At 41.7% G+C, this 23,728-nt stretch overlaps 2 protein-coding genes across 2 annotated transcripts; both read left to right on the forward strand.

The window, feature by feature from the left end:
- The first annotated feature begins 12,930 nt into the window (after window positions 1-12,930).
- On the forward strand, window positions 12,931-18,444 carry abhd13 (abhydrolase domain containing 13). Its single transcript, XM_080904082.1, has 2 exons — window positions 12,931-13,219; window positions 14,596-18,444. Exon 2 carries the CDS (start codon window positions 14,630-14,632, stop codon window positions 15,683-15,685), a length of 1,056 nt encoding a protein of 351 aa, XP_080760208.1. The 5' UTR covers window positions 12,931-13,219; window positions 14,596-14,629; the 3' UTR covers window positions 15,686-18,444.
- Window positions 18,445-18,943: 499 nt separating this feature from the next.
- On the forward strand, window positions 18,944-21,984 carry tnfsf13b (TNF superfamily member 13b). Its single transcript, XM_080902508.1, has 6 exons — window positions 18,944-19,390; window positions 19,527-19,632; window positions 20,173-20,229; window positions 20,500-20,624; window positions 20,902-21,052; window positions 21,260-21,984. Exons 1-6 carry the CDS (start codon window positions 19,157-19,159, stop codon window positions 21,370-21,372), a joined length of 786 nt encoding a protein of 261 aa, XP_080758634.1. The 5' UTR covers window positions 18,944-19,156; the 3' UTR covers window positions 21,373-21,984.
- Window positions 21,985-23,728: the final 1,744 nt, after the last annotated feature.

The following is a 23,728-nucleotide window of genomic DNA, read 5'->3' on the forward strand; positions in this document are numbered from 1 at the left end:
GTAAATAAACGCACTGCTTGAACTTTGAGCTCCACGCCTGGGTCCTCCTTCCCCACACCCCCACGGTTTGCCATGCCATACCGTGACAGAATGATCCCGCCAACCACCATGGACCCAGCAAACTCAGGAGTTGCCACGGAGGACACGCCTCTCTGCAGCTTCTCTCCTCCTGCTACCCCCCCAAAAACCCATCTCCATAGAGACTGTGTCAGCTTCCAAAAAGACAAAAAACAAACTAAAAACCAGCAACAAACACCTTAAACATAAACAATTACAAAGAAAGAACAATACAGTATCCACATCTGAACCAAAGAGTAGAACAGTGAAATGTGGATTATTGAATATTAGGTCTCTCTCCTCCAAGTCTCTGTTAGTACATGACTTAATAATTGATCAACAAATTGATTTACTCTGCCTTACAGAAACCTGGTTGCAGCAGGATTATTATGTTAGTTTAAATGAATCAACACCCCCGAGTCATTCTAACTACCAGAAATCTCGAAGCACAGGCCGAGGGGGCGGTGTGGCAGCAATTTTTCACACCAGCCTATTAATTAATGAAAGACCAAGACAGACTTTTAATTCATTTGAAAGCCTGATGCTTAACATTGTCCACCCCAGCTGTGAAACTCAGAAACCAGTCTTACTTGTTATCATCTATCGTCCACCTGGGCCTTACACAGAGTTTCTGTCTGATTTCTCAGACTTTATATCTAATTTAGTTCTGAGCTCAGATAAAATAATTATTGTAGGTGATTTTAACATCCATGTAGATGCTAAAAATAACAGCCTCAACATGGCATTTAGTCTGTTATTAGACTCAATTGGTTTCTCTCAAAATGTAAAAGAACCCACCCACCACTTTAATCACACTCTAGACCTTGTTTTAACATATGGCATAGAAACTGAACATTTAACAGTGTTTCCTGAAAACCCTCTCCTGTCTGATCATTTCCTGATAACATTTACATTTACAATAATTGATTACACAGCGGTGGAGAGTAGACTTTATCAAAGTAGATGTCTTTCTGAAAGCGCTGTAACTAAGTTTAAGAATATAATCCACCCACTGTTATCATCTTCAATGCCCTGTACCAACACAGAGCAGAGCAGCTATCTGAACGCTACCCCAACAGAGGTCGATTATCTTGTTAATAATTTCACCTCCTCACTACGTACGACTCTGGATACTGTAGCTCCTGTGAAAACTAAGGTCTCTAATCAGAAGTACCTGACTCTGTGGTATAATTCTCAAACACGTACCCTAAAGCAGATGACTCGTAATCTGGAGAGGAAATGGCGTGTTACAAATTTAGAGGATCATCATTTAGCCTGGAGAAATAGTTTGCTGCTTTATAAGAAAGCCCTCCGCAAAGCCAGAACATCTTACTATTCATCACTGATTGAAGAAAATAAGAACAACCCCAGGTTTCTCTTCAGCACTGTAGCCAGGCTGACAAAAAGTCAGAGCTCTTTTGAGCCAACCATCCCCTTAACATTAACTAGTAATGACTTCATGAACTTCTTCACAAATAAAATGTTTATCATTAGAGAAAAAATTACCAGTAATCATCCCACAGATGTAATATTATCTACAGCTACTCTTAGTACCACTGATGTTAAGTTAGACTCTTTGTCTCTAATTGATCTTTCTGAGTTAACTTCAATAATTACTTCCTCCAAGCCATCAACGTGTCTTTTAGACTCCATTCCTACAAAACTGCTCAAGGAAGTCCTACCATTAATTAATTCTTCGATCTTAAATATGATCAACCTATCTCTAATAATCGGCTATGTACCACAGGCCTTCAAGCTGGCTGTAGTTAAACCTTTACTCAAAAAGCCATCTCTAGACCCAGCAGTCTTAGCTAATTATAGGCCAATCTCCAACCTTCCTTTCATATCAAAAATCCTTGAGTAGTTGTCAAACAGTTAACAGATCATCTGCAGAGGAATGATTTATTTGAAGAGTTTCAGTCAGGTTTCAGAGCTCATCACAGCACAGAAACAGCTTTAGTGAAGGTTACAAATGATCTTCTTATGGCCTCTCACAGTGGACTCATCTCTGTGCTTGTCCTGCTAGACCTTAGTGCAGCATTCGATACTGTCGACCATAATATCCTATTAGAGCGATTAGAACATGCTGTAGGTATTACAGGTACTGCACTGCAGTGGTTTGTATCATATCTATCTAATAGACTCCAATTTGTGCATGTAAATGGGGAGTCCTCTTCACACACTGAGGTTAATTATGGAGTTCCACAGGGTTCAGTGCTAGGACCAATTCTGTTTACATTATACATGCTTCCCTTAGGCAGCATCATTAGAAGACATAGCATACATTTTCACTGCTATGCTGATGACACCCAGCTCTATCTGTCCATGAAGCCAGATAACACACACCAATTAGTTAAACTGCAGGAATGTCTTAAAGACATAAAGACCTGGATGGCCGCTAACTTTCTGCTTCTTAATTCAGATAAAACTGAGGTTATTGTACTCGGCCCTGAAAATCTTAGAAATATGATATCTAACCAGATTCTTACTCTGGATGGCATTACCTTGGCCTCCAGTAACGCTGTGAGGAACCTTGGAGTCATTTTTGACCAGGACATGTCCTTCAACGCACATATTAAACAAATATGTAAGACTGCTTTCTTCCATTTGCGCAGCATCTCTAAAATTAGAAATATCCTGTCTCAGAGTGACGCTGAAAAACTAGTTCATGCATTTATTACTTCCAGGCTGGACTACTGTAATTCATTATTATCAGGATGTCCAAAAAACTCACTGAAAAGCCTTCAGCTAATCCAAAATGCTGCAGCAAGAGTACTGACAGGGACTAGAAAGAGAGAGCATATTTCTCCTGTTTTGGCTTCCCTTCATCGGCTTCCTGTTAAATCCAGAATTGAATTCAAAATCCTGCTCCTCACATACAAGGTCTTAAATAATCAGTCCCCATCTTATCTTAATGATCTTGTAGTACCATATCACCCTATTAGAGCACTTCGCTCTCGCTCTGCAGGCCTACTTGTTGTTCCTAGAGTATTTAAAAGTAGAATGCGAGGGAGAGGCCCCTCTTCTGTGGAACCAGCTTCCAGTTTGGATTCGGGAGACAGACACTATCTCTACTTTTAAGATTAGGCTTAAAACTTTCCTTTTTGCTAAAGCATATAGTTAGGGCTGGACCAGGTGACCCTGAATCCTCCCTTAGTTATGCTGCAATAGACGTAGGCTGCCGGGGGTTTCCCATGATGCATTGAGTTTTTCCTTTCCAGTCACCTTTCTCACTCACTATGTATTAACAGACCTCTCTGCATTGAATCATATCTGTTATTAACCTCTGTCTCTCTTCCACAGCATGTCTTTTATCCCGTCTTCCTTCTCTCACCCCAACCGGTCGCAGCAGATGGCTGCCCCTCCCTGAGCCTGGTTCTGCCGGAGGTTTCTTCCTGTTAAAAGGGAGTTTTTCCTTGCCACTGTCGCCAAAGTGCTTGCTCATAGGGGGGTCATATGATTGTTGGGTTTTTCTCTGTATCTATGAAGCGCCTTGAGGTGACTTATGTTGTGATTTGGCGCTATATAAATAAAATTGAATTGAATTGAATTGAATTGAATTGAATTGAATTGAATTGAATTGAATGGAAGACTCAAGGTTTCTAAGAAGCAAGAAGAGGAATGTGAATGATGGGTGATGCTGCGTCACACCCTTTTATAGGGAGGAAGGTGGCCCCTCCTTGAAGCAGGCATCATGCTGGCAGCCAGTAATGGCTGGAGTAATAATATAGAGGCTTCTGTGGACAAAGAGAGTGTGAGAGAGTGTTCCCCAAACCAACACACCGAAGGGAATGTTTAAAAGAAAGCATCATTATCTGCTGTGGTGGGGCGTGGTCTGCGGTGCCGTGCAGGGAGGGCGGACGCACCTGCACGGCATCCTTAATCACGCCCGCCTAGTTAAAAACACGGGGACTGAGGGGTTTGGGGGTGTTGTGGTGTGGTGAGATGTAAATAAAGATGACTCTGAACGTTGCTCCGTGGTCCCGCCGTGTCTTATTCACGCCACATTGGTGCCGAAACCCAGGAGGCAGCACGGCGGTTCCATATCGGAGCCAGGGAATGGAGGAGCTGGCCCAGAGGGTGGCCGAAATGGCGGCCGCCCAGCGGGAGCAGGCGGCGGAGGTGCGTCGCCAGCAGGAAGAGCTGCAGGACCAGTCCGAGCGGCACCTGGAAAGGATTGGGGAGCTGGCGGCGCTGCTCTGGGCCTGGGCGCCACCCCCACAGGTGTGTCCCGAGGACAGTGAAGCGGTGGAGGAGCCGCGTGAGGCACCTCAGCAGCCGGAGGTGGCAGACGAGGCGCGCGGGGATCTGCGCCTGCCGGAGGAGGGGGAACAGCCAGGTGAAGGGCTGCTCCTGCCGGGAGTGGTGGATGAGCCGCTCCAACCGGAGGCGGCAGACGAGGTGCGCGAGGGTCTGCGCCGGTTGGAGAAAGAGGAGCTGCACGAGGGGCTGCACGAGCCGGGAGTGGCGGCGGAGGGAGCAGTAGTGACGGAGGAGTCGCGCTATGGGCTGCTCCAGCAGGGAGCGACAGCGGTGACGGAGGGGCCGCGCAAGGAGCTGGAGGTCCCAGTGCCAGGGGAGCTTGCTCGAGTGGAACTGGCGAGCGAGGCGGGCGCCACGCTTGAGATCGCCGTGCTCGCCAGACCGGCCTCACCACCACCAGAGGCCTGTACACGCCACACCTCTGCCCAGCCACCTGTGAGCTGGGGCTCACGCTTGTGCCGGCCGCGCCGGGTGCACCTGTCACGTGTCCGACTTCCGAACCAGCTTTGCCTGCGCCGCTGGATTCGCGGGCGGCCGCCTGAACTCGCACCTCCCCGTCGCTTGGCCGGGGCCTGGGGGTGCCAGCTGTCCGGGCTGATTCCCTCTCCCACTGGCGGTGGGGGAGTAGGTTCGGCCGGATGGCTCCCCGGCCTCAATGGGCGATGGGGGTATGTGGTGGGGCGTGGTCTGCGGTGCCGTGCAGGGAGGGCGGACGCACCTGCACGGCATCCTTAATCACGCCCGCCTAGTTAAAAACACGGGGACTGAGGGGTTTGGGGGTGTTGTGGTGTGGTGAGATGTAAATAAAGATGACTCTGAACGTTGCTCCGTGGTCCCGCCGTGTCTTATTCACGCCACATCTGCTTTGTTTTATTTTGCACAAACATACACACACAAACACACTCTCAGTGGCGGTCCTAGCCTGTTTGGCGCCCCCGGGCGCACAGAAGCACGTTCAGTGAGAGACTGAGATTACCCATGATGCACCACTGACCTATCTTCCATTGGTTTTAATTTTGCACTCCAGTATGAACACCCATCCCTTTTGACAGGTTGTGTGAGACTTTAAATTATCAAACTGTAAATTATAAATTTTAAATTGTTATTGATCCCTTTACCCCTAGTCCTAAAATGTATATTTATTTTCTTACTCGTCTTATATTTATTGTTTATTTACTTGCACTGCTGTAACTGGAGCCTCGTCGTCTCGTCTCTCTATATACTGGACTGTATGTAGCGGAGATGACAATAAAGTTTACAGCAGCAAGCAGGCGCACCGAGGGCTCTCGCACTCACTTTTCGCATACAGAATTTCGAAAAAACATTGGTGCAAATTATAACTCTGTATCATAATGTCTGGTGTTTTCGTGTTTGTTGGTTTTTTATTTTGTTTTATTTTGCAAGTTGGTTATTAGATGCTGCTCCAGCCAGTCAGTGACTCCCCCGCCGCCCCGCCCTCTCCTCCCTGTGCTGCAAGCAGCAGGCGCACTTCACAAACGGAGGGCGCCCTTACTCCCGGCAAATGTGTGATAGAAAGCCGATCGGTGCCTATGCCATTCACAAAATGCGCTGGCTGACGTCGGGGCAGCATGAGTACGAGCAAAAAAATTTTTTTTGCCGATGCCCGTGATGCCGCCTCCCACCACAATGCTGCCCGGGGCAACAGCCCGTGTCACCCGTATCAAAAACCGCTACTGAACACACTTATTAAATGAGAAATGAGAAATGAAAGATGGCCTTTCCATCCCCACAGGATAAAACAGTAACCTTTAATCTGGACCACAACCCTGTCTGTTTCTACTGGCGACCAGACATGTCCTCTGGTATCAGCTTAGTCGGGAATGTTCTCCCAAAACAACTCAACCAATCACTTATTACTGGTCTGACTGCTCTTCCTGAAGTTACTGAGCTTTCTCTAAATCAAGTGAATTTAGTCTTTAAGTAGATAGTGGTTACCAACAAGGCCCCATGCACACTAATATTTTTAGTTTACCTCACCTTTAAAAACCTCTTGACTTCACTGAGACAATGTAGCTTCATTTTCAAGGACAGTGGGTTCTCAGCAGAGGCTGAAGCCTCCACAGGCTAAATCGAACACATTGTAATTACAGCATGCCCTTCATATTGCACTTTTTTTTTTAAATGGCCTTGCTGCTGACATTATTTCATGGTTGCACTTCCTTCACAGAGAGAATGCCCTTCACAGAGAAACATGCTTTGGTTTTTCCCAGTGTAATGATTTCTATGCTCAAGATATCTCTTAAGTAACTGTAATTAGGATTAATATTAACGGTAATGACTACAAGCATTACTGCTGTAAGGTAAATTGCAATGTTTTTCATATAAGAATATAATTCTTTTTTAAATGTCTGTTGCAGATCTGAAAATTAGGTAAAAACTCCAAATGAACAACACATAGCACATTAGACTGTGGCATTATTTTATCAAAATTGAGCTAGAATGCAAAAACAGTGCATGAAAAATAAATTACACCCTCACTGATCCCAAAAGAAATAAATTTTCTTGATGAATTGATTCTCAGCAAGTGTAAGTACCTTTGTGAAAGTAGAAGTTTTGCAGTTTGCTCATTTGGAGCAACTAGGTGTGTGTTAAGACAATGCCAAGGTGGTAAGTCATTTGCAATGATCTTAAAGCAATTGCTGCTGCCCATCAAGCTGCCCATCAAGGGTTATAATTGCATTTCCAAACAATATGAAGTCTAATCTATGAGAGTTTATTCACAAGTAGAAAACATTTAGAGAGTTGCCAATTTTCCCAGGACTGTCATTTTCGGTTAAGTCATCCTAAGGCCAGAATCTGCAATGCTCAGAAAAAAATTATATGTCTCAGACACTACAGGCCTCAGCTAGTACTTTAACGCGTTAAATGTTAAAGTTCAAGACTGAACAAACACAGCTTGTCTCGAAGGGTTGCCAGTATAAATAAAATTTAAAAAAACCTCTTCTCTTTAAATTAAAAAAAACATGAAAGCATGATTTATGTTTGCAAGGCTGAATCTAAACAAATGAAAACAATGTGCTTAGACGAGACCAAAGTGGAGCTACATGGCATGTTTGCCAAAAAGCAAACACAGCTCACCCGAAACCCTGGCTGATTGTGACCCACACCCGTTTTCACACCTTGGTTCATGTGATTAGGTAGAGGATCATCATGGGGTCCTTTTGTCCATCTTTGGGGGGATACTCCCACGCCGACTCTCCACCATTTGACCCTAGAACTGAAGAAGCTTCTCAGATGAGAGGTGAAATGTCTTCAAGCAACCTAAAGAAGTCCAGACCCTTTTCTTTCCAAGTTCCTTAGACAGCATATCAGGACAAACACCCCATGCCAACTCTCAGCATGGTGGTGGAGGAGTGATGATTTGTGCTTGTTTTACACGGGACATTGGCACTTTGCAGTCAATGAATCAAACTCGCCTGTATACCAAAGTATTCTTGAGTCAAACGTGAAGCCATCTGATCAAATCTGGGTCATCCAACAAGACAATGATCCCAAGCACAGCAGCGATTCAACAACAGAATGGCTGAAAAAGAAAAGAATCAAGTTTGTGCCCGAGTCCAAGTGCAGACCTCCCCCTGATTGAAATGCTCTCTTTTTAATGACTGTAGTTATTACCTTAAAGGAATTGTTTATTTATTTATTTTTAGTTTAATGAACTAAGATTGCTTTCTTACTAAGACTTAACCAAGAAGGTCAAGAGCATTCTCACAACTTTTGACTTGAAGCAAGGGGCAACTTCAACCCTATAATTTTGCTCAGGGACTAGTACTTTAGAGCTCACTAAGCCACAAAGATCTTAGTTATAGTGCTTGTAGACATATTTTTGAACTTGGATACAGCCAAGCCAGCTTTTGCCCCTTCCTGCTTTTGCTAAATTAGTTAAATTGCATCCAGGCCTCCTGACTTCAGTTTCCTGCTAAATAAACAGCCATTAAAGTGGCATCAATCTTCTTATTTGGTCTCATCAAGACAGCAGATCAAAAAAATTTAAAGTATTATTTAATGCCGCAATAACTTTAAGTTCAATTTTTTTTAAAAAACACAGTAAATTACAAAAGGTGCAGTTTTCATTTCGCTCTAATAAATGTGAAACAACATACTTGTATGCGTTGAATTACTTTTAAGGCAGCTTGATTTAGAAACTGTGGCAAGTAATGTTACAGCTGAAGAGGATTTTCAAGTGTCTTGAGAGCTGAAGAACGTGTTCTCTCAACGTCATTTTTTCATTTTTATTTTTGGCACAATGGCCAAATGTGCTAATTATCTTTTTCTACCATCAGAGGAGGTTAGGCAAAGACCAGAAGAGGGATGATGGCTTAGATAACATCATTCTCACTCTAAAGATCTTGATAGGGGGCTTTTTTAGGGGAAATTGTGGCTACTTTCCCTTTTTTTGTAAAAATGGTGACCACTTCATGCCTCACTTGTCATAGTCAGAGAGTGAGGAATAAAAAGTGTGAAATTCATTGCACAAAACCCCACCGATCACACTTAAAGCCACACTAATTAGTAAATCATGCCCCATTACCATGTAATTACCCACAATATTGTGGTTACTCCTTTATTACTTCACTACATGCTGCTGTTTTAAACTCAGCTCATCACCACTGCCTGTACTTAAGCACACACACACACACACACACACACACACACACACACACACACACACACACACACACACACACACACACACACACACACACACACACACACACACACACACACACACAAACTTATATCAGCAGGTTAATTAGAATGATTGATATCATCATAGGTATGACAGAAGGTTTATTTGCATGGGAAATGAGGGAAATGTAGCCTTTATTAAAAGTCTACATCCTTGCCACAGGAGGCCTCCTAATTGCTGTCTGAGACATACTGCAATTTCCACCCAATTTACTTCTGGCAGGCATAGTGTATAGGGCACTCTTTGCTGCATGCCCACAATGCCAAGCAGCCTGCTCTATTTCATGTCACTGTAGCATAAAACTGTATAATGTACAGTGTCATTGAATCTTGTTTAGTGCCTGACAGTAAAACAATAAGCACTACAGTACCTCGTGTGTTCTTAATTATATACAGATGTGAACAGAAGTTTGCATACACTCATGTGTCACAGTAATTTGGGGCTTTTAATGATTTCTTTGAACTGTTGTTTTTCCAGGGAGGAATGACTTAATGACTTCAAAAGAAAACAAGAATTGGGCGCACAAGTGTGTGTGTGTGTGTGTGTGTGTGTGTGTGTGTGTGTGTGTGTGTGTGTGTGTGTGTGTGTGTGTGTGTGTGTGTGCATGTGTGTGTGCATGTTTTGTGTGTAAAATAAAGACTTGGTATTATGTAGCTGTCCTCTCTGACTCAAAGGAATACTCTGTCTCCAAGGTGACACTTTTACATTGTAGTCATGGACACAACCATCTGTCATTCTATGCATGGCATGCTGAGAAATCAACAAACCAAAGAGGTGTTGCATGTTAGTATGGAACAAGCCAAACTATGTCCAAACGCAGCATGGCACAAAGACAATGATGGCAACTCTTATATGAAAAAAGTTAAAAACCTAGTGTCCGGTGGAAAAAAAAGTTGCTGACTGACTAAATATCCCTGCGCTTAAATGGCTTGACATCTGCTGTGGAAGTTGTGTTATTGTTTTTTATTTTATCAATGGGAACCACGGGCCCCTTGTAGAAATTTATTCTATGGTTCTGGCTCTAGAAGGCCACATGGTGCATGGTGTGAGGTGAATGATAAGCATGTCCCCTTGGCTTGATGATATGATATTCCCAGCTGGGTCGCCACAGTTTTGCTTCGTCCTTCTTACAGCTCTGACTGCAAGTTATTGAGCTTGGGCCCTCCAGCTGTTTAGAGTGCTATATTTCAAGTAATTGAGTCATGGGATACGAGAGCTGCAAAGTAAGAGAGAGTGAGCGAGTGTTTGTGTAGTAGATGTTTTGACTGACATGTCAAAGGTAATTGAGTCATAGGTAAGAGGGAGTGAAGCTGCCAGCTGTCAGTCTCTTACAGGCTGAAAGCAGCACTCACCATCACCTAAAGAGACAAGGTGTAGGTGTGTACGTGCGTGTGTGCGTGCATTTGTGTATGTGTGTGCACTCATCCACTATGCATTCTGCTGCATAGATACAATAAGCACCTCTAGCAGGTAGGGTCAATGCCAATGACATGGCTACTACACTAGTTAGATTCTGGTGTAGTAGATTTCCCTTTTTATTATTCAGTCTGAATAATGAATGGAGTTTGAACATGGTCATAATCTTAAAGTCAATCTGTTCAAGCTGGGGAAAAAAACAGTTTCTCATTTGTAAGTCTGGACGATTCAGTTCAAAGAGCACTTTCCTTTGTAAATCCTTATTTAAAAATGAGCACAGCATTTTACTAAGGAAAAAATGAAATAAAAAAATACTAAACACAAATGTTTTTAATTTTTATATGTTGCTCATTGTTATGACATAAATAACACTACAGCAACAAACCAACTAATCCATCCATAAATTCAAAGAAACTGCTGACTTGCAGAACAGGTCATGGGCAGTTACACAGCATGTGGACACTACTTCACAACCATTTTCTCCTCAACAGCCTCCACAGTGCGACTTTAAAGTTTCAGCAAATACTTGTGTCAGCACCTCTTACTCCAGCAATAATTAATACACTGTAATCGACAATGAGCTTTCATGTGCTGGCTGTATTTTTGGTGTATTCTTTTATGAGAAGATTTGCATAGCTTATGAAGCCGCTGCTGACTCGAACAACACGGAATCAAATCAGCAAACCCCAAGGAGAGAGGTGAACAGCCTACAGCTGTGCTGGTCTGCACATAATCTGTCTCCTCCAAGGTCACACTGAGTATCACCAACGAATCAATACCAATGGGCAACTCAGAATGGAAATATTAACATATACTATTAAAATTAGAAACCCCTTTGCAGCACAACTTCCACTGTGTTTGTATTTTCTAATTAGTTTTATAGATCACCATGAAATTTGAAAGTCACAAGCACGTACGACATGCAACATCACCAAGGTCCAAGTCAAATTCTCAGTTATTTTAACTTTTGTTGTTTTGTTGGCTTTAACTAAAAAAGCAGCTTAAGGCAGCAAGGTTGAGCTGTTCTTTCTTTGAGGGATTTTTTTTCAAGGACAGTCCCTTCAGCAGCCACAGCAGTGTTATGTTTCTCACACCTACAAGTGACCCATTTTTCGAAGCTTTGAGATGTGTCAGTTTTGACTCCACCAACACATAAAAACTGTTCTTTATAGTCTGCTGTTGAGATCACAGCAGTAGGCTCTCATACATTTTCAAGTTATAAGAGACTCATTCTTGGGAACTGAATAGATTAAAACAATCTGTAACTTTGAGATCATGTTTTAAAAGAATGTAACTTGTTAGTGGATAGCCTATATCACGGTCTAAAATATGCATAGAAATTATAATTTCCTGCAATAGTTTTGTGTCATTAATGAAAAGCAAGTCACAATACTCTGCCATTTTGTGAATATGAGGTTATTTTATTTCAATCTAACGAGTCAGTCAATAGTAATCGTTTTTCTTTCTTCTTCTTTTCTTTCTGTCTGCTCCCTTTAGTGGTCATCACAGTGGATCATCTGCCTCCATCTCATCTATCCCTAACTGCTAACAAGGAAAACCTTAGCATCTCTGTCTCCTTTCTTCAAATTATATATCATAGCAGGCCTCACTACCATCTTGTAAACCTTCCCTCTGACTCTTGCTGTTATTCTTCTGACACAAATCACCCCAAGCAATGGTCTCGGTCAGCTCTACCCTGCCTAGATTCTCTTCTTCACTGCTCTTGTGCACTGTATGTTGCTTTGGATGGTTGAACCCAGGCATCTGAAATTGTTCACCCTCACTAGTCCCTGCAACATCACTATTACGCGATCTCCTCTTATTCACACACAAGTATTCTGACTTGATTCTACTGACTTTCATTAATCTTCTCTTCAAAGGATACCTCCACTTCTCCAAGTAATCTTCCAGACGTTTCCTACTCTCATTACTGATCACAGTGTCATCAGCAAACATCATAGTCCACAGAGACTCCTGCCTGTCCTCATCTGTCGACCTGTAAATACCATGGCAAACAAGAACAGGCTCTGTTGTCCCACCCCTCACCCTGAACTCAACTCTAACTCCTACCACATACCTTACAACTATTTCACTATTCTCATACATGACTTTATTCTCTGTCACTTCTGACTTCGTTTTTATTACTATTAGTAGTAGTAGTAATAATAATAATAATAATAATAATAATAATAATAATAATAATAATAATAATAATAAAAACTAAAATTAAAAATGTAAATAAAGTAAACAAGTAACAACGCTGCATCGGTCATTGAAGTTTGCTTTTAGGCCCTGGGATGCTGTATATTCTATCTAATAGCAACACCTGGTGGGTGAAAATTAAATAGCACACGCAGAGGCGTGAGCTCGGCCAATACATCGTATTTAATATTCTGCACGTCCTTACTACGGCGGCGTGCCATACATTACACGCTTTAAGTATCACCTGATCGATGCTTAAATTAGCACTTGAAATACTTTAGTGCTTTGTCACGCTGAAACGCAGTTTATTTTGATGTGTGAGGACTGCAGCTTTACAGGAACCCATTTTCTTATTCTAAGCTCTACACGGAACTGAAAAAGGTTACACCAGTAATGCTAACCAGCTGTGCAGCTAGTGTCACCGGTGTTGTCGCTGACAGCCTGTCACTCACCTTGCTGCTGTAACTATAATCTTGTTAGTAGATACAGAGTTGAATGACAGTGGCTGTGTTGCCTGTGCGTTAGTGTTTTACTAAAATTTCGTGGAGCTGAGACGCTGAAAATGAGAGAAGGGTAAGTAGATGGCTCCGTAGCTAACATTGACGAGTTAGCTAGGTGGCTAACTTAAAAAGCTACATATAAGACTGCTAACAGCACTAGCAAGGTAAGGACAGCTTAGTAGTTAGCATTTCAGTTACTCATCTAACTCGGCTGCAGTGAGTGGTCATTTAATGGGGTTAAACTCGTTTGTATAGCCAGCAAATTCAAAGCATGGTGTGTCAGTCGTGACTGATTTGACAGCTTCTTTTGACAGGCCAAAAAAATACTGAGTGATGACTGGCTGCTCTTAACGATCGACGATCAGTTAAATTAGATGCCAACTGCCAAAGCCCTGCTAACACCAGTCGTATGAGCTTTTCACCAGGCTGACAGCAGCTGTCAACGCTTTTCCTTGTGGGTGGGGTCGAGATATTTTTTTTCCCTTCGTAAGATTTCCATCTTCATCTTTTCAGCATACATTACCTTAATTTCCCGTACTAACCTCAGCAGTGCACACATCTTACCGCCACCTGATAAGCCAGTATATTCACCAGGGTTTGGTTCCCATCACCTTTCGGTTGGCTGAGCACACCTGATTCCTCCTATAGGTTGCTGATATAGCAGGAGGCGGAAAACAGACCCACTGCAGTCAAACACATTATCCAGTGATGTTTTACTATTACTGTTATTATAAAAACGATACAGTCCTGGTTTAAGTATATGAATGTTTTTAGACAGAATACATAGGGGTCCTTCCATGTCAACTAACCAAATGGCACGAGCTTTGACTTATGATAGTGAAATAAAATTGTGATAAAATGTATTTTCATCATGTTTTGTGCTTCATTATTTCTAAAGCTCAAGACTGTAGTTCATACATATTTTAGCCTTGTGCATGAGACACACAATGTTGATTAAAATATCGGAATATATGGTTGCTGTTGTAGGGACACGTGTCCTTTTTTATTTGTAACCCTTCTTTTAATGCTTAATTTAATTGATTGTCTGATTTCAAAATTTTTTTTGTACAGAATAGGTTTTTGAACAAAGCTTCATGAATGCCTGCAATAATTTAATGAACACTAACTGGTGTTTAATTCTTTTATTAGGTGGGATAACATAGTCTTCATTACTTCCCAGTATTGGTACATGAGCAGTCTGTTCAGTTTTGCATCAGTATTTTTTTATGAAGTAGGCTGATAACTGTTATGGATATTGTGCATGATTATATACTGATACAAGAACTTCTGTATTTGATGCAAGAACTTCTGTATTTGATGCAAGAACTTCTGTATTTGATGCAAGAACTTCTGTATTTGATGCAATTACCTGCCAAATCATCTTTGGTTCCCTGTGTTTTTTGGTTGTTTCATTAATGTTTTTGTTTGGTTTTTATTGGTTTGTTGCAGAGTGTGTGGCCTGTGATTCAGCTCTTGTGTAGCCATGGAGAAGCCGTGGAGGTTGTGGGGGGCAATGGAGCGTTGCACCCTCACTCTGGTGTCCTGGTCCTGGGGTGCCTGTCGTGTCTCCCTTTTGGCCCTTATCCTCACCTTCCATCTATATGGAGGATTTTTTCTCCTCGCTCTCATCTTAGCATCTGTGGCAGGCATCCTCTACAAATTTCAGGATGTTCTCCTCTATTTTCCTGACCAGCCTTCCTCCTCTCGCCTTTATGTTCCCATGCCAACAGGAATCCCACATGAGAATGTGTATATTCGTACTAAGGACGGTGTCAAGCTCAACCTCATCCTGCTTCGTTACACAGGAGGGGACACATCTCCTGGAGTCACTGCTGGAAATCAAAGCTGCCCCACTTCTTCTGCTCCCCCTACGATACTTTATTTCCATGGTAATGCAGGTAATATTGGTCACAGGGTGCCAAACGCCCTGTTAATGTTGGTCAATCTGAAAGCTAACGTGGTGCTGGTGGACTACCGTGGTTATGGAAAAAGTGAGGGTGAGCCCAGCGAGGATGGGCTCTACCTTGATGCCGAGGCCACGTTGGACTATGTCATGACCCGCCCTGATCTAGACAAAACAAAGGTGGTACTCTTTGGTCGCTCACTAGGAGGTGCCGTGGCTGTTCGATTGGCATCAGTCAACCCTCATAGAGTAGCAGCCATTATTGTTGAAAACACCTTCCTCAGCATCCCCCATATGGCAGCAACGCTCTTCTCCTTCTTGCCCATGCGCCTGCTCCCCTTGTGGTGCTATAGGAATAAGTTCCTGTCCTATAGACAGGTGGCGCTGTGCCGCATGCCTTCGCTGTTTGTGTCTGGTCTGTCTGATCAGCTCATCCCACCAGTTATGATGAAACAACTGTACGAGCTGTCTCCTGCACGGACTAAGCGCCTGGCTATCTTTCCAGAGGGCACGCACAACGACACGTGGCAGTGTCAGGGCTATTTTGCTGCTTTGGAGCAGTTCATTAAAGACCTGCTGAAGAGCCATGCCCACGAGGAGAGCGCTCAGCCTTCAGCTAGCGTCACCATTATCTAAAAAAGAAAAAAAAAAGTCAGGGACTGACTGTTCATGGGCTTGAGTGGACTGATTGGGAAAGCTTCACTGATTATTTGGAAGAATGTACATTTTTTTAATCCTTTTGTGTGGGGTTTTATTTTATTTCACTCTTTTTACCTTTCTGTAAATTTAACATGTCAAAATATTTTCACTGTTTCAAGGTTCTAAGAGAGGGTAAGAATGTCCTCCTGAGTTTGTTTGCAGATATGTATGCATGTATTTTTGACATTTTTTAACGAATGAAGCCAGATCATACATGTCACAACACAGAAGACTTTGCTCTAGTAAGTCTGCTCGAATGAATTAAAGTCAGTGAAACAGCTTCTCTTGTTACTGCGTCCATATAGGGGCCTATGGTGTTTCAGTGAAAACTGATTGTTACTGCAGTTAAAATTTCAGTTCATCTGATAAACCGAGCTAGGCCTGATAATGCAGTCTAGGCCTTCAGTGTAAATATATTTAATTTTCTAAATTGCACTTTTCTTTTTAAACTTACCCAAGTGTTTAATTATATGAGCTAACATCTTCTGAGCAATACTTTGAGCAGTGTACTTTTTTCCTCTCCCTCTTTAAGCGTTAATCTGATGTATGTGCAACAGATTGGCATAGAAGGATATTGTTGTGATTACTGTCTATACACATACACCCTTTGAACTTTACTTTTAAAAGTAGCAGAAAGCTTCCTGTTGAATAATTATATTCAGCCACAAGTGTTTGCTGAGATGAAGTGGTCAGGAAGATGAAATGACATGTTTGATACTTCTGCCTGTCAAAAATAACTTATGGACCTCTTATTTCCTGTCTAGCTGCTTCTGTTTCATTGTGATTAAGATAATCTACACGCTGTTCTCCCTGGTTAAAATGCAATGCGCACACAAGAAAAGGTCTTTGTTTTTTAATTGGGCTTTAGGGGTTATTATGCAACATTGGCTTCTATAGTTTATGGTAAGAACCTTTTACAGCAAGTTACATTAGTGTGTTATATATCTGTGCACCGAAGGAGTCATCGGTTGGTGTAATGGTCTTGCCCCTGCTGACCGCTGGAACACAATAGGGAAAAATTACATAGTTCTCATTTTGTGCAAAAAAGTATTCAGAAGATTTGCAGATATTATGAGTCCTCAGTAGTCTAAGCAAGAGAAATTTAGTGTGTAATTTCCCAAAGTTAATACTGCAAATCAACAAGAAACTGCAGTCCAGCAAATTCTAATAGGGGGATTTTGAGGGCAGAAATTAACTTTTGAAGATTAATGAAATTATAAGAATTATTTTTTAACAAAGACTGAGGAATGTGAACTTGCCCTATACCTCTCACCCTTTAGTCACACCATGTGAGATTTCTGGGAGGCATTACAGACATGACGAATGATTACCAAGAAAGATAGTTCCTAAAAATTTACTGTACAGCATTTGGCCATTTGAATACTGAATTGAAATCATTTTAGGGAGCAAAAAACAAACCAAAACACAGAAACTGTTTTTTAAAGAAGAGGTGTATTTAGGAATGAGGTGTAAGCTTTTTTCTTAGCTTTTATCATCAGCATTGTAATTGTTAATTGGAAGATTCTGTCACCCCATGCTTATTTGCAAAACGGCTTTACTCACTTGGAGGGCTTTTAATGAGCTAATTAACCTTTCCTGCATGTCTTCCATGGGATGGAGCGGAGCTCGACAATTAAAACGCTATTATCAGCTCTTGCTTTCTAAATGCAGCACGCGGCAGTGCAGTGGTATCAAAGCCATTTGAACAAGCTCAACAGATCTCCTTAGCCATATTTAATACTGTTTGAGACGTATGCTAAACAAAATCTGACAATGCCAGAAGACCAAATTTGTGCATCACTGTAACTTGACAAATGATCGAAATCCTACTATGAATGTAAATGGTGGTCTTAAGTGAACATGCTTTATAGAAATCGTATATTGCTGGTCTTTTCTTCCTTTTTCTTTGACTTATTTTACTGGCGGCACTGAACATTTTGGGACATTTTTGTATTATATCAAATCCATATGCTGAGTTAATGCACATTGTGCATACAACCATGTGAGTATACACTCTTTTGGCTCCACTAGCTTTGTTTTACACTTCTGCTGTGACTTAGAATTGCACCATCCCATCATTCGAGAGAAGATTGCGGAACTTGTTGTCATTCACTTGATTTACCATTTTGTAGCCTGGTAGGAAGCAAATTTAATAATAAATGGGATATTGAGTCTTCATCCTAGCCAAATGTGCTTTTACAGTCTAACACCCTGTGGATGAAAACAAATAAAATTGAATGTCTTTTAAGTTTTTATAGAAAATCATTGGCCGATCGGATGCGACAGTGCACTGTGGGACTTTTTTTTTTTTCTTTATGTGAATCTATTCGGAAGAAATGCTGGCGAAAATGTTGCCATAACTCAGAATTGGTACGTTGCATTTTAAAGCTGGCATGTGATAACATCGAGTCTTGGCAAATTTGTGTGGAAATGAACATGCACAGTCTCGACATACTTTGTGTATATCTGCCACAACCGCTCCGCTTCTGTATGCTCTGAAGAAAAACTGATGATTTATTACTACAGACAAACATCTGAATGAGTCATCTTTTGACCTCTGAGTACAGGGCGGTCAGTTTGAGCAATTTTTTCCATTTTCCAGTTGTTTCTTTACGATTTTTAAACAATGTCGACAACTTCTTTTGTAAGCACACATTTTCACTTTCTATTTTCTGTACTGTAACATGCAATAAATTGATACATTAAAATCTTTTTTGTGGTTTGAGTTGGAGTTTGTGTGTGTCTGCGTGTGTGTGTGCTTTGTTATTCAGGGTGCTAAAACAAGTAACTTCACACTTCTGAGAATAACAGTTTTGTATGTTTTGCCATCTTGTGTTGCTGTTCACAGATGAATTTATTCACTTCCTTATTTTAGTGTGCATCTAATTCTGAAATAACGGTGGCATTATACGGTATTATTTTCACTTCTCAGTCTTAAATCACTTTACCTGTTTCGCACCTTGGCTGTTTTCCATTTTGCTGCCAGGTTCCACTCTTGTGCCCACTCGCGTGTCAATTTTTATTGTGTGGAAGAAGACGTGTGTTTTGTGATGTGAAAACCGAGGAGTGAGAGAGAGATTTGTCAAGGCTTCTGGTCAGGCAGGAAGCTGAGTGTGGTTAGCTTAGCGGAACAATAGAGGGGAAGCTCTTTACCATTTTTTTTTGTAAAGTATTTATCCTGCGTAGTCCCTCAGACTGCACTGGATCTGGCTTCTTAAGGACAAAAGTGAGAGTTAAGGAAATCAATCTTGCTTGCAGACGGGAGTTACGGTACTACTGGAGATACTAGAGAACATTTGATAACAAAAGCAAACATCCGCCATTCCAAATACAGTAAGAAGAGAGGGAGAGGATAGTTCAGGCGTGAAACTGGTCATGTGGCAAGTGTGAGCTCGCTCTGGAGATTGTATGGGTCCTGCAATGGCAGTTTTGGCAGGTCTTAAGCCTGGCTCTGGACAAGGGGATAGTGAAAGAATGCTGTCCTGGCCAGTTTTCCTGTTGATGCTGGCCGCTCTCAGCTCATCTTTTCTTTCAGCTTTGTCTCTGTACCAGCTGGTAGCCCTCAGAGCTGAAATAGAGCAACTTCAATCAGATGTCTCTTGTGGGAGAGAAGAGGGACAACCCAGCGCAGACAGATTGCAGGTGAGAGAACACTAGTCCACCCCCCACATGGGAACGACAGCAAGCACCCCACCTGCACAAGGTTACGAAGATGTGCAAAATATTGTATTTTAATTGCAGTTACTGTTTTTCTAAGAGCTATATCATGTCTGTGCAGGTGGAGATTCCAAACAACATCAAAGATGTTGCTCGTCAGCCCGAGTGTCCACCTGCCTTCATCCAAACACGACGAAGGAGAACGGTGTCTGGAGCAGAAGTGTTAAGTAAGACATAGAGGGTGCACTTGAGACTTACAGTTATTGTTCACGCATGAGATATTTGCAAAAATGTACGTTTTGTTTTTTCAACTCTGTTGCCTGATTAGAAAAAAGAAAAATAACACACTTTTATTACTGGTACTATGCGTAGTGTATAATTTTCTGTACCATTGTTAACCCGTGTTTAATTGTGCATAGAGGTTTCTTTCTTTCTTTTTTTTTGGTGGGCAGGGGGGTGGAGGGTGTTAAATCCCGCCACACTAAGTTCCCCAGACACACTGTTTACTTTAACATACCAATGACCACGTTTTCTTAACAATCCCAAAAAATCTCATGTGGTCAGATATTGCTGTTAGTTGATTAATGTGCATAGTATAAGGCCAAATTTATTGAGCTGTTGGGCACCGATGATGCACTTTTGCCCAAAAATGGGAGAGAAAAAAATGATGGATAAGAACGAACAAGAGTAACGGTTAAGGAACAAGCTTTGTTGAGACAGAAAAGAAACAACTTTTAAAAATAGTTTCCTCTTGTGTTTGCTCGCAGTTTCTCAGTCTTTCCTGCAGATGCTGGCAAACGACAGCAGAAAAAACTACGTGAAAGGTACAAGATGTTAGACCATAACTGTGACATTTTGTTTTGATTTGTCTGTTTATTTAACTTACCTCTGGTTTGTATTTACCTCTTGTTTCATATTGAGATCTTTTGGTCTTTGCAAACTAATCAGAGCCATTGTTACAAAGTCAGAATTTAGACTTAAGCTGTATGAGGTCTACAGTAACTAAGTGACTCACAAATATGGTGACTGTTACAAAAGATGTATCTTTATGTGCTGTGGGGCATTTTCCATAATGATGTTATGTTTTGGTTTAGAAATTTTAAGAGATACGTACACAGGCATCCCTTGGCAGCCTGGGTTAAAGAGAGGCACTGCCCTGGAGGCCGAAGGTGACCGCATTTTAGTCCGAGAGGAGGGCTTCTATTATGTGTACAGTCAGGTATGTCCTTTTTTGAAATTGTCATTCCATGATTTTGCCACAGGGGGGTGCTGCCAGTCCGTTTCCAAATCATCAGATATTATTTTCCCCCTTACAAACGGTGCAGAAAAAAGGGTGTGCTCAATCTAAACATGCAGCTGGTTGAGAGACCTTGAACAAAGGTCAGATAAAGAAGAGAATATATAAATTATGCGTGCATAATAAATTAGGCGGTGCTGTAGCACCAATGCCCCCACCACACCCCGTGGTTTTAACCTGGTGGTTCTGATGTGCACAGGTCTTCTACAGGGACAACACCTTTGCAATGGGTCACGTGGTGTTCCGGTGGAAGGCAAATGTTGTTGGAAACGAGCCTCAGTATGTGTCCCTGTTCCGCTGCATCCAAAACATGAACCCTGTCCAATCGTTCAACACCTGCTACACAGGAGGTGAATCTGTGTTATTGTATTTGCCCAGATATGTTCTTCCTTTAAACAACAGTTCTTGTGGAGGTTAATCAACCCACTTCCTCTTTTGTCAAGCTGTCAAGCATTTGTTTGTGTGTTTGTGTATGCATGTTGGTGCTTCAGTTTAAGGAGTGCGTAATAATGGAAAATACCAATTCAAGGTCTGATGCAGACATTTACATCCCTCAGGTATTGTGAAACTGGAGGCTGGGGACTACTTGGAGCTTCTGATCCCCCGGGCCACAGCAGACGTGTCCCTGAGTGGAGATTCCACCTTTCTGGGTGCTCTCAAACTGGCTTAAACTGTGCCACCTCACATCGGACCCAAGGGGAGACGTTAAAGCCATGAAGTGCCAGAGATGGGGGAATGGCAGCAACATGCTACATTTCTTGGTGACCTTGACTGACTTGGTGTTGTGACAAAAACACAGGAAGCAGCCATTTCACCACTGGCTGAATGATGTACTGTGCAACTTCTAGCTTGTTAAGCCTGAGCAGACACAAGAGAGACAGAGGGTTAAGGGTTAAGGTCTGTCCTTTTTATTATGTTCATGCATTATATTCATTTGTGCCATACATATATACATTGTAAGAAACTGTTAGAATCAAGTAAGCTTTCTTCAGATAGTCGCACACGTGGCAAGGACCAAATATTAATCACATAATCTTTCATTTAGCAGCAGCCACATTACTGCATAACTCAGATGGTTCTTCTTATATGCTTTATTAGTCCAGATATAAAGACATAAGCCAGCATGACTCACTTGATATGAATATTCAGATGCAATAAAGTGACAATTCTTTCACAAGACATTCTGAGTGGAGGCTGATGTTCCATCAATAACCACAAGAAGGAAAGAGTTGTGTATGTGTGTGTGTGTGTGTGTGTGTGTGTGTGTGTGTGTGTGTGTGTGTGTGTGTGTGTGTGTGTGTCAGAACAAAAGCAAAGAGAGAAATAAGGTTGATCAGGAGCAGCAATACCCTATTTTTAGCCTGAGGCAAAACTCTAGGCAGATGATGTCTTCATTTTCAAAGGAAGTGATCAATGAATTTGCCATGCACGAATGCATGAAAGCCCAGGAGAAAATAGTGACACTTTTTCAGTGTATTCTTCAGTCTAGATTTTGTATAAGCTAGAGATGGAGTGAACGTTATACCCGAGAGTGTGTTCTTATATATTCTGGACAATATTAATACATTCGCAGTTTTAATTACAGTACATTATGTGAATTTTTATGCCATAAATCATGCAGTATTATCAGTACTTTACACACTGTATAGGATCAGAGGGATTGTTTAGTTTTAATCTTTACTGACTGTCAGTGGTTTTGTATTATAATTGTCATATCAAAGGTAAAAAATAAACAATTAGTCACAAAAAAGGTTTTCTCTTACATGAGTTTTTCGTGCAATATAACATATCAGGAAAACACAGATTTGTACACGGGAAAGGAAAATGTTAAGCAAAACGCCACACAACTTAACATGATTTTGCCATGACATGATATGATATAAAATTATAACATATAGCTCAAGTATTTCCCACAATTTCCTTGTATTCAAAACACAATTCATTAACAGGAAAATCTGGCTTCTATCTGGCTGCCAGGAAACCCATATGAAAACAGTGACAGTCAAAAAAATGTTTTTGTTCCACAACTATTTAATGGTAAGCCCAGTTTAAGTAAACTATTTAAACTGTTGATTTTAGACAAGACACACACCACTGTTTACATTGGTTGCTGAGCGGAGCAGGCAAACAGTTCAGCTTCCTGGGTTTCAGGATGTATGGTTACCAGGGTTCCCTGGTAACCATACACCTCTCCCTGCGGTGAATAAATCTGAGAAATGACTCAGATTAATGTAACCAGCTAACTTGGAACGTTATAATTCTGGTGATAATAAATTTACTAAGGGAGGTGAAAGGCCTGAGTCTGGAAGTGTGGTCAGAGGGTGATTAAAACCGCCAAGGACATCATTTGCACCGGTCTGCAGAGCATCAGCAATACTGAACCCAACCACAGCTTTTTCACCTGCTGCCACCTGGGAAGCACCGTAGATGTAGCCACTGCAGGACATTTTATTTTCTCATCTTCATACTTCTCTTTAATACTTTGCTATTTATTAAATACAGTTAATATTTTTAATGACTAAATTATTATTCATGTTTATTTTATGTGTTTTGCCAATACCATAAATGGTAAATGGACAGGTATTCATATAGTGCTTTTTACGACAAGCCTCATTCAGTCATACATACGTAAGCACCTTGTCCAGCATTACACAAATACTCACACAGATGCATTTGAATGTGAATGTGTGAATGCTAATGTGTTGACATGCAGACTAGACTAGCCAGGGACTGAACAATCGACCCGACCCGCTCTACCTCCTCAGCCAGAGCTGCCTCAAATAAAGGGCCTGCATCTTCTACCTTGTTTTAAAACCTCCTGACATAATGGCAGTTAAAATGAAATATGAATCTTCAAACTGTAGAGGTTGATTTTTTTTAGTATTTTGGATTTCTCTTTATCTGCGATATTCTTTCTATGTAAACTGGCCATCTGTCAGTCGTGGCAAAGAGTAAGACAAAGCCCAGTGGGTGGTCACTTCTTCAACAGGCATTCTGCCCTTGGAGCCCGTTTGACAAGCACTGAA

This window comes from Rhamphochromis sp. 'chilingali', assembly GCF_963969265.1.
Source record: "Rhamphochromis sp. 'chilingali' genome assembly, chromosome: 14".
In the NCBI taxonomy this organism is placed as follows: Eukaryota; Metazoa; Chordata; class Actinopteri; order Cichliformes; family Cichlidae; genus Rhamphochromis; species Rhamphochromis sp. 'chilingali'.